The sequence below is a fragment of the Lycium barbarum genome, chromosome 1, assembly GCF_019175385.1.
Source record: "Lycium barbarum isolate Lr01 chromosome 1, ASM1917538v2, whole genome shotgun sequence".
In the NCBI taxonomy this organism is placed as follows: Eukaryota; Viridiplantae; Streptophyta; class Magnoliopsida; order Solanales; family Solanaceae; genus Lycium; species Lycium barbarum.
In genome coordinates, this window is record NC_083337.1 from 11,900,730 (window position 1) to 11,914,795 (window position 14,066).

General features: G+C 38.2%; 2 protein-coding genes across 2 annotated transcripts; both read right to left on the reverse strand.

The window, feature by feature from the left end:
• Window positions 1-2,652: 2,652 nt before the first annotated feature.
• Window positions 2,653-3,303, reverse strand: LOC132609567 (uncharacterized). Its single transcript, XM_060323619.1, has one exon. The coding sequence runs from the start codon at window positions 3,301-3,303 to the stop codon at window positions 2,653-2,655; it is 651 nt and encodes a 216-aa protein (XP_060179602.1).
• A 6,537-nt stretch (window positions 3,304-9,840) lies between these two features.
• On the reverse strand, window positions 9,841-12,074 carry LOC132609579 (uncharacterized mitochondrial protein AtMg00810-like). The gene is made up of 2 exons (XM_060323630.1): window positions 11,163-12,074; window positions 9,841-10,077 (listed from the first exon to the last, which is right to left on the reverse strand). The coding sequence occupies exons 1-2, from the start codon at window positions 12,072-12,074 to the stop codon at window positions 9,841-9,843; spliced, it is 1,149 nt and encodes a 382-aa protein (XP_060179613.1).
• Between the last annotated feature and the right edge of the window lie 1,992 nt (window positions 12,075-14,066).

Here is a 14,066-nt window from a genome sequence, read left to right on the forward strand (position 1 = left end):
TAGGATCGGTGTGTGAGCCCGCGTCCTGGCCTCCCGCGTCCGGGGTATAAGCTGCCCACTATAGTGGTGTGTATATCTGCCCGGCCGCCCGTTGGACGGCGCGGTGTCATAAAATAAATCATACATAAGTATAAACCATGCATGAGAGCCCAAGTGAAAGCTACACCTCTATCGGAGTGACATAAGGTCGGAAACCTCCGATTGCATTATGGAATAATCATCATGACTTTATCCCGCCTTGAAGGGACTAGTATTATAAGGCGGGACTATCAACGAAGAATAGCGTTAAGGGAGGACGTAGGATAAAGTCATAAACATCATAAGTCACATACTTGAAGTCTTTAGAAAATAGGGTCATAACCAAGAAGTAGCATTAAAGATCAAGAACTAGCTTGACACTTTCATACTCATATTGGGTCCTTAACTTAAAGCTCTTAGTTGTAGAATCACTCTTGTCATACTCATCATAGACATATTTCCTTTCTTAACACCATCTTGGTCATACTTATCGTAGGCATATTCTCTTTTTTTTTTTGACATCATCGTTATCTTTATCGTCATAGAAGTATTCTCGTTGGGATAGGTATAGTACTTGTCATTTGGTAATGGAATAAGGATCGACGGTTTCTTTTGGATTCAGCTTCAAAATAAGTCGAGCGGAACAATAAGGTAAATCCGGGAACAATGGGCCCACCTTGGATCAGATGAGGCGGCGTACCAAATTTACATATGTTACATGTCATGGCATTACTTGTGAGGGTTTTAGGGTCATCGGGTCCTATTTATGCGAGTTCTAGAGGTTTAGGAAATTCTTCCAACATTTTGCACACTTTTTAATTCAATTCTACTGATTGAAAAAGGGGAAACTTTAGATGCGGATTCTAAAGGGTAGAAGGGTCCCCGAGGTTCCTATCCAACATATTACGTCTAGGACATGCCATAGAAAGAAGGGTGAAGCCTTACATACCTCTTGCCGCTCCTTATGCTATCCCGAATTCAAGTCGCAAATCCACCAAAATCTACAAATTGGTCACATTTACCAAACTTGATTAGAGCATTTAGAATTGGAGTCTTAAGATAATACTTGGCTACCGAAATTTCGGCAGCACTTCCCCTGTAAATACTCCATCCTACCAAGTTCAACTTGGCCAATTTGAATCAACAACAATCCCGGGAATTCAACTCGGCCAAATTATCAACAACAATGCCAACAACAACATTAACAATTTCCATATTCAATCCAAGATACATTATAACAACTCAATCAATTTACTACTTCTTTCAAAGCCTTCCAACCCCAATAAAAACAATAACGACCTTATAATATATTCCAACAACACCATACTACTCTCATTATCTTCCATACATGTGAAAACGTAATATTCAATATACATAAACTTCAACCACAAGTCTCCAACTACCACAACTTCACTAAGCTCTCTAAGCATTCGTTAACAACATAGAATCCACAACACAACAACAACCAAACACAACATGGAATTAACTCAATCTTTCATGCAATACAACATACAACACACACACACACTCACGGCTTGGCTATGCAAGTCACGGCCACACACACACGCCTTCATAACACATGAATTTCATCCATCTTTATACTCCACAACACACTTAAGCATCCATAATATATAAGAAAAAGCTCAAATCTTACCTTTTTTTTTTTTTGAATCTTCACTTGGCCACACTTGCAAACTTGCCAAGATTTGTGTTTCCCTTGCTCCAAAGAACTCTTCACTATGTTAAGAACCCTTCAAGGAATTGTTTAGCTAGGAGAGGTAAATTGTTGATGAAAAATTCCCAAAGTTCTTATTGCTCTTGCTATGGCCGAATGGCCTAGGAGTTTCTCTCCTCTTCCTTTTATTCTTTGTCTTCTCTTGAACTTTCTAGAGAATTAATGGAATAAGATGACTTAGTCATCTTTTAAATTGTTTCATTAAATTCATATGTGGGCTTAAGCCCACCACCATGTTGGACGGCCAAGCATGGCCCAACACCACAAGCCCACTTTTTTTTTTGGTTCTATTTTTGCACTTCATGAAAAATTAAATTTTTTCAAATTCCAAATTTTCCCTTCGTCTTCCTCCATGTTTTCCATGAATCATATTGCGAATTTCCCTTTATGCCCTTGACCTTTCTTAATATTCCCACTTCCAAATTCTTCATAACAACTCATATGCTTAACAAAATAAAAGTAAGGCCTTGCTTATCATCTTCCCGCAATTACCTTGAATTATCCGATTGTACAAAAAATGCGGGATATAACAGTTTACCCCCACCCCTCTCATTTCCTGGAACCACATAAGTCACTACTTCTATAGGGTTAGAAGTACTAACTTTTGCATTTGTCACCCCTACCTGGTTATTCGCAACTTGTTTTTCTTTCATTTCTGTATTTTCTTACCTAGTCTCAGCTGCTTTCCTTTTTTCAATCTGCTCATCTCCCTTATCCATAAGTAATTGAAATGAGTTTTCAGTAGTTATGTTGGTGTTCTGTGCTATAGCTTTCTGTTTGGCCCTCTTAGGATTCACTTGAACGAATCCCTTACTATTTTTTCATCGTCCTTCCTTTTATGTCTGTTCCTCCACCTGTTTCCCTTTCATCATGTCCTTGTTCCATTTCCTGCAAATTTCTTATGTGTGCCCAAAGTTCTTGCAATGGGCACATAGTACTGGTCTCCACTTGTATGTTACTTCTTGTTCAATAATTTGGCCCTTCTCATTCTCAAACATCACAAAATCTGGGCATGCTTGGTTCAGGGTCACTTCAACCATTATTCTTGCGTATATAAGCCTTTCCCTCATGTTTTTCGCACTATCAATCTTCACCAGCTTTCCAATTAGACTAGCAATTTTCATGAGAGCAGTTTGTCCCCAATATTTGAGTTCTAACCCCTCCAATCTAACCCACACCGGGACTTTCTCCACCATGGTCTTGTTCATTTCAACATCAAGTTCCCACCCTTTCATCACTATTGGTTTACGATCAAACATTTGAATTCTCTCATCGGTTGCTTTGTTCCGATCCTCCATACAGTCAAATCTTACCAAAAATATGCCCCTGTTAACCTGCGCTACTTTGTCGACACCTAGTGCCCTCCATATATGTCTGAAGTACCCCTTAATGACAGTTAGTGGAGGTTTCGAGCCTAAGATGTAGCACACAACTGCTATACGCCAGAATACCACTTCCTCCTGGATATCATCCATGGTGATTTTCACATTCACAACAGGTGATTCAGCAATTGAGCCAGGCCCCTTTGTAATTGGGGGATTGTCACTCATACTTCATTCAAATGCAGAGTCTAGGGTTTTTTGGTTACCTGTGGTGGCACGCCTTTTTTCCTCTGTATCCATTATGTCAGCCAGATCAGGCTTTTTGGACCTCGATTTGAACCTCGATTGGGACTCGTTGTTGAGGTAGCCAAGTGTACTTCCACCAGCGATGATTGCTGCAGTGGTAGTGGTGTGATTCCTTGAAAAACATTAACATTCTTTGTTTTCCTAGCATCTTCAGATTGTGGAACCCCTTTCTTAGCATAGGTATCATTTGAGTTATTCCCTATAGCCTTTGCCCTCTCCCTCTTGATTTTGAATTTCTCGCCATTTCAGCCTTGGCTGAGAGAAGCTCTCATCTAGAGAGGGAAAGAGTTTAGACTTCCTCTTCATACTTGTATTGACACTAATTAATTAATTAATTTACCACACACACTTCAAAAATCAAATTAAATAGAAAATTTTCACAACTAATTCTATAATCAAACAGAACAGTCAAACAAGGTTAATACAGAATGTGTAATCTAGAACAGTAAAATCTAGTGTTAACAAAATATTCTCGTCTAGCTAGTATACCTCAAATTGAAGTTTACATCTACAAACATAATCATTTGTTATTTATAAGGTGATCAAAAGGTCGAGTTATAAACTTTTATAGATACTAAATAAGAGCTCTCTTCAGCTTAAGATCATGAATAGATTTGACTCTGATAATAACCTATATTTTAAATTTTTAACACTATCATTGATTGCAGGGAGTGCTAAACATGTTGAGTAACCCTCTCATCCAGCATAACTATCGTAAGCAGGATCAAGTAGCAAACCTACCAGTCATAGAAAGTGCTAAATACCGGTGTTTTGAAAGATGCATGCAGTGATCACATTGCTAGAAACATATGTTTTTCCACCGACATTTAGTGGAAAATTTTTGTGATAAAATATGATTTTTCCATCTCATTCCCACTGAACCATCTCACTGGAAAAATGCCGTAATGACCCGTTTAGTCGTTACCGTAATTCCAAAGATTCGTAAAATTGACATCTTGGATTTGGTCGGTTCGTTAGGTAACCCCGGTGAACATCTAGCTTAACTGGACCTGTTGTGCGAATAAGAATTAAAATATCGAATATCATCCCTTAGACCTAGTTAAACTACCCCAGCGGTAGGTTGACTGCCATAGCGGTCACGCCTCAGCGACCCATGCCCCGCTAAAGTGAAGGCGGGAAAGATTTCATCAGACGGCTTCCGCGGTCTAGATGCCGCTGAAGTGGTAGCCTGACCGCTGAAGTGTTAGATGACCAGTGGTTGACCTATTTAAAGCCCCATTTATGGACTTGACCTAATATTTCATTTCGCCAAGTTACAGCCGCCACCTGAGGATATTTTTAGCTTCTTGAGACTTGAATGTTGGGAAGGTAACCTCCTTAAATCTTTCATTTCATCTTCCTTTAATTCCCTTTTTCTTCTTACACCATTTATGGTTATGGCAAAGCATTAAATAAGGAATTCTTTCTCAAAAATTTTAAGAGGTTATTGGGTAAAAGTGGTATTCTTGACCTAGAGTAATTAGTAACTCAAAGATGGCTTACTTATTGCAAGAATTAGATTAATAACTATTTCTAAGCCTAAATCCTTTCTATTTCTCAAATGGGTTAACTTTTTAGTTGTTAATAATAATGAATGTGAATTAGTGAGGTAAGTTTGACTTAGGTAAACGTTGATTTCTATAAAAGAGGTGAAATAGCAAAAAATCAAGAATTTAGAATGCTTATTTGAGAAATTACGGTTTTACCCCTATGACTCCAATTCCTAAATTGTTGCTTACCCAAATTTATCCATCATTCCTAGACCTCTCGGATCTATCATTTTCCTACGAAGATGGAAGATGGAGTGCAAGTGGATGTTCACGCACCTGTTCGGCCTTGAGGTAAGTTACGACTTCCCTCTCTTAGTAGACTCCGGTTAGACTTTCACATACGCGTGTTAAATGAAACGGAGAATGCATGTATAGGATTTTGGAGATTGGGATGGATACTTTAGATTGAGAACGCATAAGAGATAGCGGAGAATGCAATATAGTTGTAGATTTATGATTACCTTATGGTGAGACTTCGATTTAGATGATATTGTCGGAGAATGCATGTAAACCTTCGGGTATGAAGTTGGGTTGGATATTATCTTAGGTTGGGCCTTGTTGTGCAATTTGAGGGCCAGCCACCTCATTGCATTGTTGACTTACCTTGTTCTATTTACTTATTGGCTCGTTGCCACTTGAGACATCGATATTGGTGATTAGTGATATATCATGGCTATGATATAGCGGTACTTTACTTGATTGATATTGTCACACCCCTACCAAGAGTATGACGGGCTCCGACCCATTGGCCGGGAACCACCTGACTTATCCGTTACGTTGAACATTATAAATCATAACTCAAAGAACACCTGCACGCAGAAAAGGCCCAACATAGGAAAATCCGATCATTCAGCACATAGGTTCATATGCGGACCGACAAGGTCACCACAACATAATGTATTTCATAAAGCCGGCGAGGCTAACAGTAAAGTATCAAGAGCTCAAAATAAGGCCGACAAGGCCACCAATATATTATACAATAATATGGACCGGTGGAGCTATAAAACATCTAACTGTACACGCATGTCTACGAGCCTCTATATAGAATACAAATGATCATAAGGACAATACCAAATAGACTTCAACTCCGAAGTAAGTGGAGTGCTCCTGAAAATTCGCTGATAGAACACCTACGTCTCCACAAGAAGGGACGTCAGTACGAATAATGTACTAAGTATGTAAGGCATGAATAACAACATAATATAGATATGAAAGCTAACATGGAATATGAGATATAACCTGTACATCTAGATGCCTCATAAGGCAGTGTCATGCATGCTTAGCCTTAAAAAAAAACATTTTTATGCTTATATATAGTACCACACCCGACCATTAAGGCTCGGTGTCATATATATAGTATCATGCCCGGCCATTAAGGCTATAGCGCGGCGCAGTGTGAGAAAATACATGCATATATATAAAGCATGCATAAGAGCCCAATCAAAAGCCACAACTATATCGAAGTGATGTAAGGTCGGTAGCCTCCGATTATATTATGGATCAATCATCATCGTTTATCCCACCTTGAAGGAACAAGGGTCATAAGGTGAGATTACCAACAATGAAGGAAATTAAGAAATTCCAAAGTAAGCTCAATCACCTCATGATAATATATAGCTCATGTACTTGGAAATCTCTATGAATAAAATCATCTCATAATATCATGAAATCCGTATGCCTTGGAGCTTTGATAAATAAATCCCTCATAATCATCGTCATGGTTATCATAAAAAAAAATTATTCATCTTTATCACCATAAAAACTTTAAGAGTCATGGATCTCTAACATTCTTGGAAATGAGGATTTTTATGGAATTCATGCATAGGTTGGTAGGAAAAGAATCATGCCTTTAAAAGAAAGAGGAATAGCCTTAACATACCTTCTTAGTAGCCTTAACTTTAACTACTCAATGCTTGTCCTTCCAGGCTCGTAAATCTATATTCAAGAAAATTTATACTGTTGTTAGACTCAGCTTTATATGCTTATCTTAATCCTTCAAATAAATCTTTCTAGAGTTGCCGAAATTCGGGCAACATCTCCCCTATATCATCTACTTCCTCCAAATACCAAAACAACTCCCAAACAACACCAACAATATTCTCAATATTCTACAAGATAAATATGTATATTTTCATCCCAAACTCTCTTCAAACCTCAATCCATAAGCCAACAACATCAACACAACAAACTATAACTTTTATTCTCGTAAATATTCCTAAATCAACGTTAATAAAGAGAGAGATTCAATGTTTCATACCTTATCTTTACTAAAGTAGCAAGATATTCAATATTTACTTTGTTTCCAAGCCAACTCCAACACAAAACGAAATTATAATTGCGACTTAACGTTATCCGGACCTCGATTAATACTCCGTAACTTGAAATTTACTCAAAATCCTCACTTTTATGTGATATATGAACTCTCATGCTTGCTGAATTTTCTGGAATGTTTTAGAAAATTATGATGGATAAAAATGGGGATTTTAACCCTTTTATAGTGGATAAGAGTCGGCAGCACTGTAGCAGCACTATAGCAGTGCTGTTTCTGCTTTGTCAGCTGAATTTGTAATGTCCATAATCCTCTACTCCAATGCTCTATCGACGAGCGGTTTATTGCGTTGGAAACTAGACTCAACGAAATTCATTTAAGGCTTTAGAAACACCTTAAAACTCCTAATATACTAGGAGATATACCCCTCCAAAATTAACTAAAAAATCTGCCCAAAATCCTGTCAACTTTTTCCAAATTTTCGTCAAACTTATTTTCTTCGATTTGCTTGATCCCGAAATCTTCCGAAACACTCCATACATGATATTTATCAGTAATCATACTTGATAATGGTCATCTCCTTTGGTTCCAAGGTTGTCCTTCCCGGTTACGACTTACAATATCATAATTCATCCTTTACTTAAATAATATACTTAATAATGCTTCGTTCCTCACACTCCAAAGTTGTTTTACCTAGCCATAGCTCGATATAATTACATTCAAATTTAACCAGTGCTTCTCCGAGGTACGGGGTGTAACACTGAAAGTGCGGGGTGTAGATATTAAGATGAGAATTGTGATTCCATTATAGCTTATTATGTAGCCTTATTATTGATATTACTTGTGTGCCATGCGTGGTACTGTTTGGGATTGAATTGGCTGTTGATAATACATTGCATCTTATTCATACTCATTTCCATGATAAATTCATATGGTATTGTTATGGTTCTGATGATGATAAGTGAGAGAGTGTAGCCTCCAAGGTCATTGCCGGAGAGCGTAAAAGAAAGATGAGAGTATATGATCCGAGGTTATTTACCAGAGCGGAATGAGTGACTGTTGTCGAGGTCTCTTGCCTGGAACGAATGAGTGCTCGCTGCCCGAGGTCTATTACTGGGATCGAGAGAGTCATTGTTGCCGAGGTTATTGTCGGGACGTGTGGTGCATGGACTTCGTGGGTCCCCCATGGGTTGTGCTTCCGAGATGTGATGTTCCATTATCGGAGTACGTGTGTACGGTGCATATGCATTGCATTAATCATTCATACATTATTGTATTGCATTGCACCTCTTAGTTTTTTGTGATATTGTTGTTATATGATTGCGATACACTGGTTTGGAATGGTTATACTAAGACTTGACACAGTTGAGTTTAGATGCTATAACATAGGTGATGACTTGTCGTGCTATGATTGTGATATGCCGGTTCCAATGTGGCTATACTGAGACTTGGCACAATTGGGATTAGTTGCTATAACTATAAGCTGCGATCTTGGAATGGGAAAGTGTGGTGCTGGGTGACCTTAATATGGACGTGTATGATTTTCTAGGTTGGGTGAGTAATAAATATTAGAATGATGAGAGAATTATCCTTAAACCAATTACGGACACGATAGATGATAGGTTGATTGTGGTATTGGCCCTCTTAGTAGTCGTAATGTTGCGGTATCTTGAGCATGGCTATCTAATTAGTATGCTAGATGCACTAGAACATGAGGAATGATAAAAGTTAAGGAGATGGATTTCTAGAATAGCGTTATTTGAGTACGGCTATATTCGTGAATCGACTTAAGACCGCCAACCATGTTTATTTGTGAACTCTATTACCGTTATGTTATTCTAACCATTGTCGGCCTATGATGCTTACCAGTTTTAGTGTTGTACTGATACTACTCTTGTTATATCCCTCTTGGGTTGTAGAGTTGTGCAGGTTATTGGTTGGCTTTGGAGTTTCTGGGAGATGTGCGGTGCCTATCTTGAAGACCTCCATCATCTTATTCTTAGATGGAGGTTAAGTCTTTTATTTTCATTGTACTTGTCTCCAAATTAGTCGCTCTTGTACTATTCTAGATCAGGTCATGGGAAAGGAGTCGGATTTATTATAGATTGTTTGCAAACATTTCCGCTTTATTTATATATACTAGTTTTACTTCCGCATTTTGTTTATGTTATAACTTGAAGCTTAATGAATCTTTTTCTATCATTACAAATAAGTTTATTTTGGGTCAAGGGTTCGCCTACCGAGGTGGGAATGGTAGGTGCCCATGCGATCCTAAAATGAGTCGTGACAAACACATGGTGGGAAACAAGTTCCCGTTGAAACGCTAGGAAACTTCCTAATATTTTTGTGTGAAAACACCAGTATTTAGGGTTTTCCCATCGACATTTAGTGGATTAGTCACTCAATATTTTCCAGTGAGGATCAAATAGTTATTCTTTAGTAGTGTCAATTCCTCGGGTGTTTGTCTTAGAAAAGCTGGAAGCAGACAAAGGAGAAACTACTTTTAGAATGATTAAGCCATGTAATATTTCTAGTGTTATTAGCTTTTATATTTTGTTGCTAGAACAAGCAGTTTCATTGATAAAGTAAGAAACATAGTACATATATATTACAGTACATACAAGGGTAGGAACCCCTGCTTTATTGAAACGAAAGTTCTAATATAGTAAAGGAAGGCATAGATACATAAGTCCTAATGGCTAGTGCCTTATTCCTTGCTAGTTTATTTCCATACTTTGCCATTGCATCTGCCACACCATTCAGCATCCTATGTTTGTAGCAAATCTGCATTTCTGGCAGCTTATCCAACAGGTCCCTGCAAGAATTCAGAACAATAAGATATTTGGGTTTGGGATTGTATAGAAGGCGAAGTAATACCTGAGAATCAGTTTCAATAATAAGAGGAAGCAGGTTCTTCTCGAGAGAAAAATGTAGTCCATGATAAAGAGCCATCAGTTAAGCATAGATTACCTCTGCATAATGGAGAGGTTTGATGTAACCAAAAACCCATTGGACTGTAGCAGTACGAAAAAACTACTACCGCACCTTCAGACTTGGTTGTGGGAAATACAACACCATCCATGTTTAATTTAAAAGAACTAGAAGGGGCAAGGAGAGAGGGGGTTGGGAATTCCAAGTGGCAATCGGCGAAGGGGAGGAGGGAGAAGACTTAGTGGGGGATTGGGGGTAGTGGTATTCAGCCACCTCGAAAATGATGTTAGTACAAGGAGCGTAATGTCGAGTGTTGTCAAAAAACATTATGGTTGCGGGTAAGCCAAATATTTGTAGGAAAAAACAAGGAAATATATGGAGAAATTTTCTGTATATCATTTTGTGTTCACTGTACCAATATATATACAAACAAAAAAAGATAAGGTTGTACTATTCTAATCCAGTTGTCCTATACAATTTGCTGGCATATAACTAACTTTTATTCCTTGTACAAGCAATAGGAATCTACTAGAATGTGTATGCGTGTATAAATCTAAAACTAAGGAAATATCTACATTTGTTTATGTGGGCTGAACAAGAGTAATTAGGCCTTTTTCTTTATATCTTTGTCTGTCCAGAACCAAAGGCCCAATAGTGGTAAAATTAACCGAGTGAGACAATGGAACAAATGTTGACTTCGATATACATAAGGATCATGAACTTATTGTCTTCTTCAACAGATACGAACACAGACCATGTCCAACACCCCCCCCCCCCCCCCCCCTCAAGTTGGAAGGGTGTGGAGAAACCCCCAACTTGCCAAGTTATCAATGATGAGGGAGAGCAAGCAGCGGTTTAGTGAAAATATCGGCCAATTGGGAGATTTAAGGAACAAAATGTAAGGAGATAAGTTCGTCAAGAAATTGTTGTCGAACAAAGTGACAATCGAGCTCCACATGTTTGGTACGTTCGTGGAAGACGGGATTCCGGGCTATATGAATCGCCGATTGAGAGTCAGAGTGAAGAGGTACCGGTAGTGAAGGAGAAATAGTAAGATCTATTAATAATCGAACAAGCCAAGTGATCTCAACAACTACCCGGCGCATCGATCGGTACTCGGCTTTGGCAGATGAGAGGGAAATCAAAGGTTGCTTCTTTGATTTCCATGAAATTAGAGTACCCCTAAAACTGACGAAATATTCGTTGATTGAACGACGTGTCTCCGGGCATAAACCCCAATTAGAATCGCAATAAGCTTGCAAGTCAAAAGAAGAAGCAGACCGGAACAACAAACCAAGACCAGGGTTTCCAATTAAATACCGAAGACAATGCATAGCAGCCCGGAGATGAGGCATTCGTGGTGACTGCACATATTGACTGAGGTGTTGAACCGCAAAGGATAAATCTGGCGGTGTATGAGTTAAAAAATTTAACTTTCCAACAAGACGGCGATATACAGTAGGATCTGAGAGAAGCTCACCAACATCAGCTTGGAGCTTTGTAGATGGTTCAATCGGAGAAGAAGCAGCCTTTTTGTTGAGACAATCAAATTCAGATAAGAGATCAAAGGTAAATTTTCGCTGAGTCACTATCAAACCTTGCTTTTCTCTGAGTAATTCCAATCCAAGAAAATAGTGAGCAAGACCTAGGTCTTTGATCTTAAACTCCTGATGAAGAAACACCTTTAGAACAGCCAGTTCGGTTAAGTCATTCCCTGTTATTAAAATATCATCAACGTAGATGACAAGAATGCAAACACCACCAGGAGAGTGCTTAAAAAAGAGTGAGTAATCGTTTAAAGAATGAGAATAGACTTTGCATTGAAGGGCTGCAGTGAGCCTTGCATTCCATTGACGAGAAGCTTGCTTCAGCCTATAAAGTGACTTGTTTAATTTGCAAACAAGTTTAGGATTTGAAACCTGTAAACCAGCAGATATTCTCATATAGACTTCCTCCTATAAAGTGCCATGTAGAAAGGCATTATTTACATCTAACTGAAAAAGATCCCATCCCTTTTTTATAGCAACAGCCAGTAAACACCGTACAATGGTCATTTTGACCACTGGTGAATAGGTTTATGTATAGTCTATCCCTTGTCTTTGAATGTCACCTCTAATAACTAAACGAGCCTTGTATCTTTCAAGTGAACCATCCGCTTTGTATTTTACCTTGTAGACCCATTTTGAGGGTAGTGCTTTGTGACCAGGAGGGAGAGGGACTAAATCCCAAGTTTTATTTTCCTATAAAGCTGCAAATTCCTGTGCCATTTCATTCTGCCAACAAGAATGTAATGATGCTTGGGAGAAAGACATAGGTTCAGGAATGAGGGCAATATTGTTTAAAAGGGACTGGTTTGAATGAGACAAAGCAGAGAAAGATAATACATTAGGTGTAAGAGGAGCTCCAAGACAAATATTAGTCACATCACTTAAACAAACAGCATTACATATGTAGTCAGCCAAATGAACAAGTGGATGTTTAACTCTAGAAGATTGTCTAGTGGGAATAGGAACAGGAACAGGAGAAGGAGACTCTGGAAGTGGAGGTGATACTGGTGGTATTGGGAGAGGAGGAGGAGTAGTATCTAGTGGACTAGGATTAGATGGAATAGGATCTGGGAGAAGTTCTGAAAGATCATTAGGTTCATGAACTGTAAGAAAGAGGGTTGAGAGGAAAAATAGGAAGAGTAGGGGTAGGTGAAGAAAAAGGGAAAATGGACTCATAGAATTTGACATCTCTGGAAATAAAAAAATTCTTAGTTTGGAGATCCAACAGTTTATATCCCTTTTGGTGAAAAGGATATCCAATGAACACACATTTAGATGCCCTAGGATCAAGTTTAGACCTCAAATGTGGTAAAGTACTAGCATAGCAAAGACAACCAAAACTTTTAAGAGACTGGTAATTGGGAGGTGAATGAAAAAGGATCTCATATGGTGTTTTAAAATTGAGAATCCTTGAAGGAAATATGTTGATCAAATAAGTAGAAGTTAAAATACATCCCCCCCCCCCCCCCCCCAATAAGATAAAGGAATATGTGATTGAAAAAGTAAAGCTCAACAAGTTTCCAAAAGATGTTTATGTTTTCTTTCTACAACACCATTTTGTTGTGGTGTTGCAACATATGTAGTTTGGTGTAAAATTCCTTGAGAGGATAAAAAATTAGAATTGGCTAAGCTAGACCCCAGCTCTTTAGCATTATCAGATCTGACGATTTTTTCTTTAGTTTGAAACTGCATTTCTACCATACATAAGAACTGTTTTAATACATGAAAGGCATTGCTCTTAGTTTTGAGCAAGTAAGTCCATGTGCCCCTACTATTATCATCAACAATGGTTAAAAAATATCTAAATCCATCATGAGTAGTGACTTTATAAGGGCCCCAAGTGTCCACATGAATAAGATCAAACACTGCCTTTGTAGAAATGGTACTAGTTTGAAAAGGCAGTTTAGATTGTCTAGCTTTAGCACAAACATCACAAGCAAAAGGTAGAGTAGGAATAGATGAATGTAAGGGAAAATTGGAAATATTCTTCATATTAGATATAGGCAAATGCCCCAATCTTTGATGCCAAAGGCTTACATGAAGAGTACTTGTACTAGCTGAACTAGAACTTACTGAACTAGGAATGGAATTTGAAAATACTTGAACATTAAAAGGAGAATTACAACTAAGTTTATTTGATAGACTGCAAGGTGAAACAGAAACTGGAGAAATTGAGCTGGACTTGATAGGTGCAGATTTGAGAATGTAGAGACCCTTCTTGACATCACCAAGAACCACTGGGCTCTTCATGGAAGGGCTCTGAAAAATTGCACCAAAGGAGAAGAATATTAACATACAATGAAACTGAGAAGTGAATTTATGTATTGATAGAAAATTGAATTTAAATTCTGGTACAAAAAGAACATTGTGCAACACCAGATAGTGGCA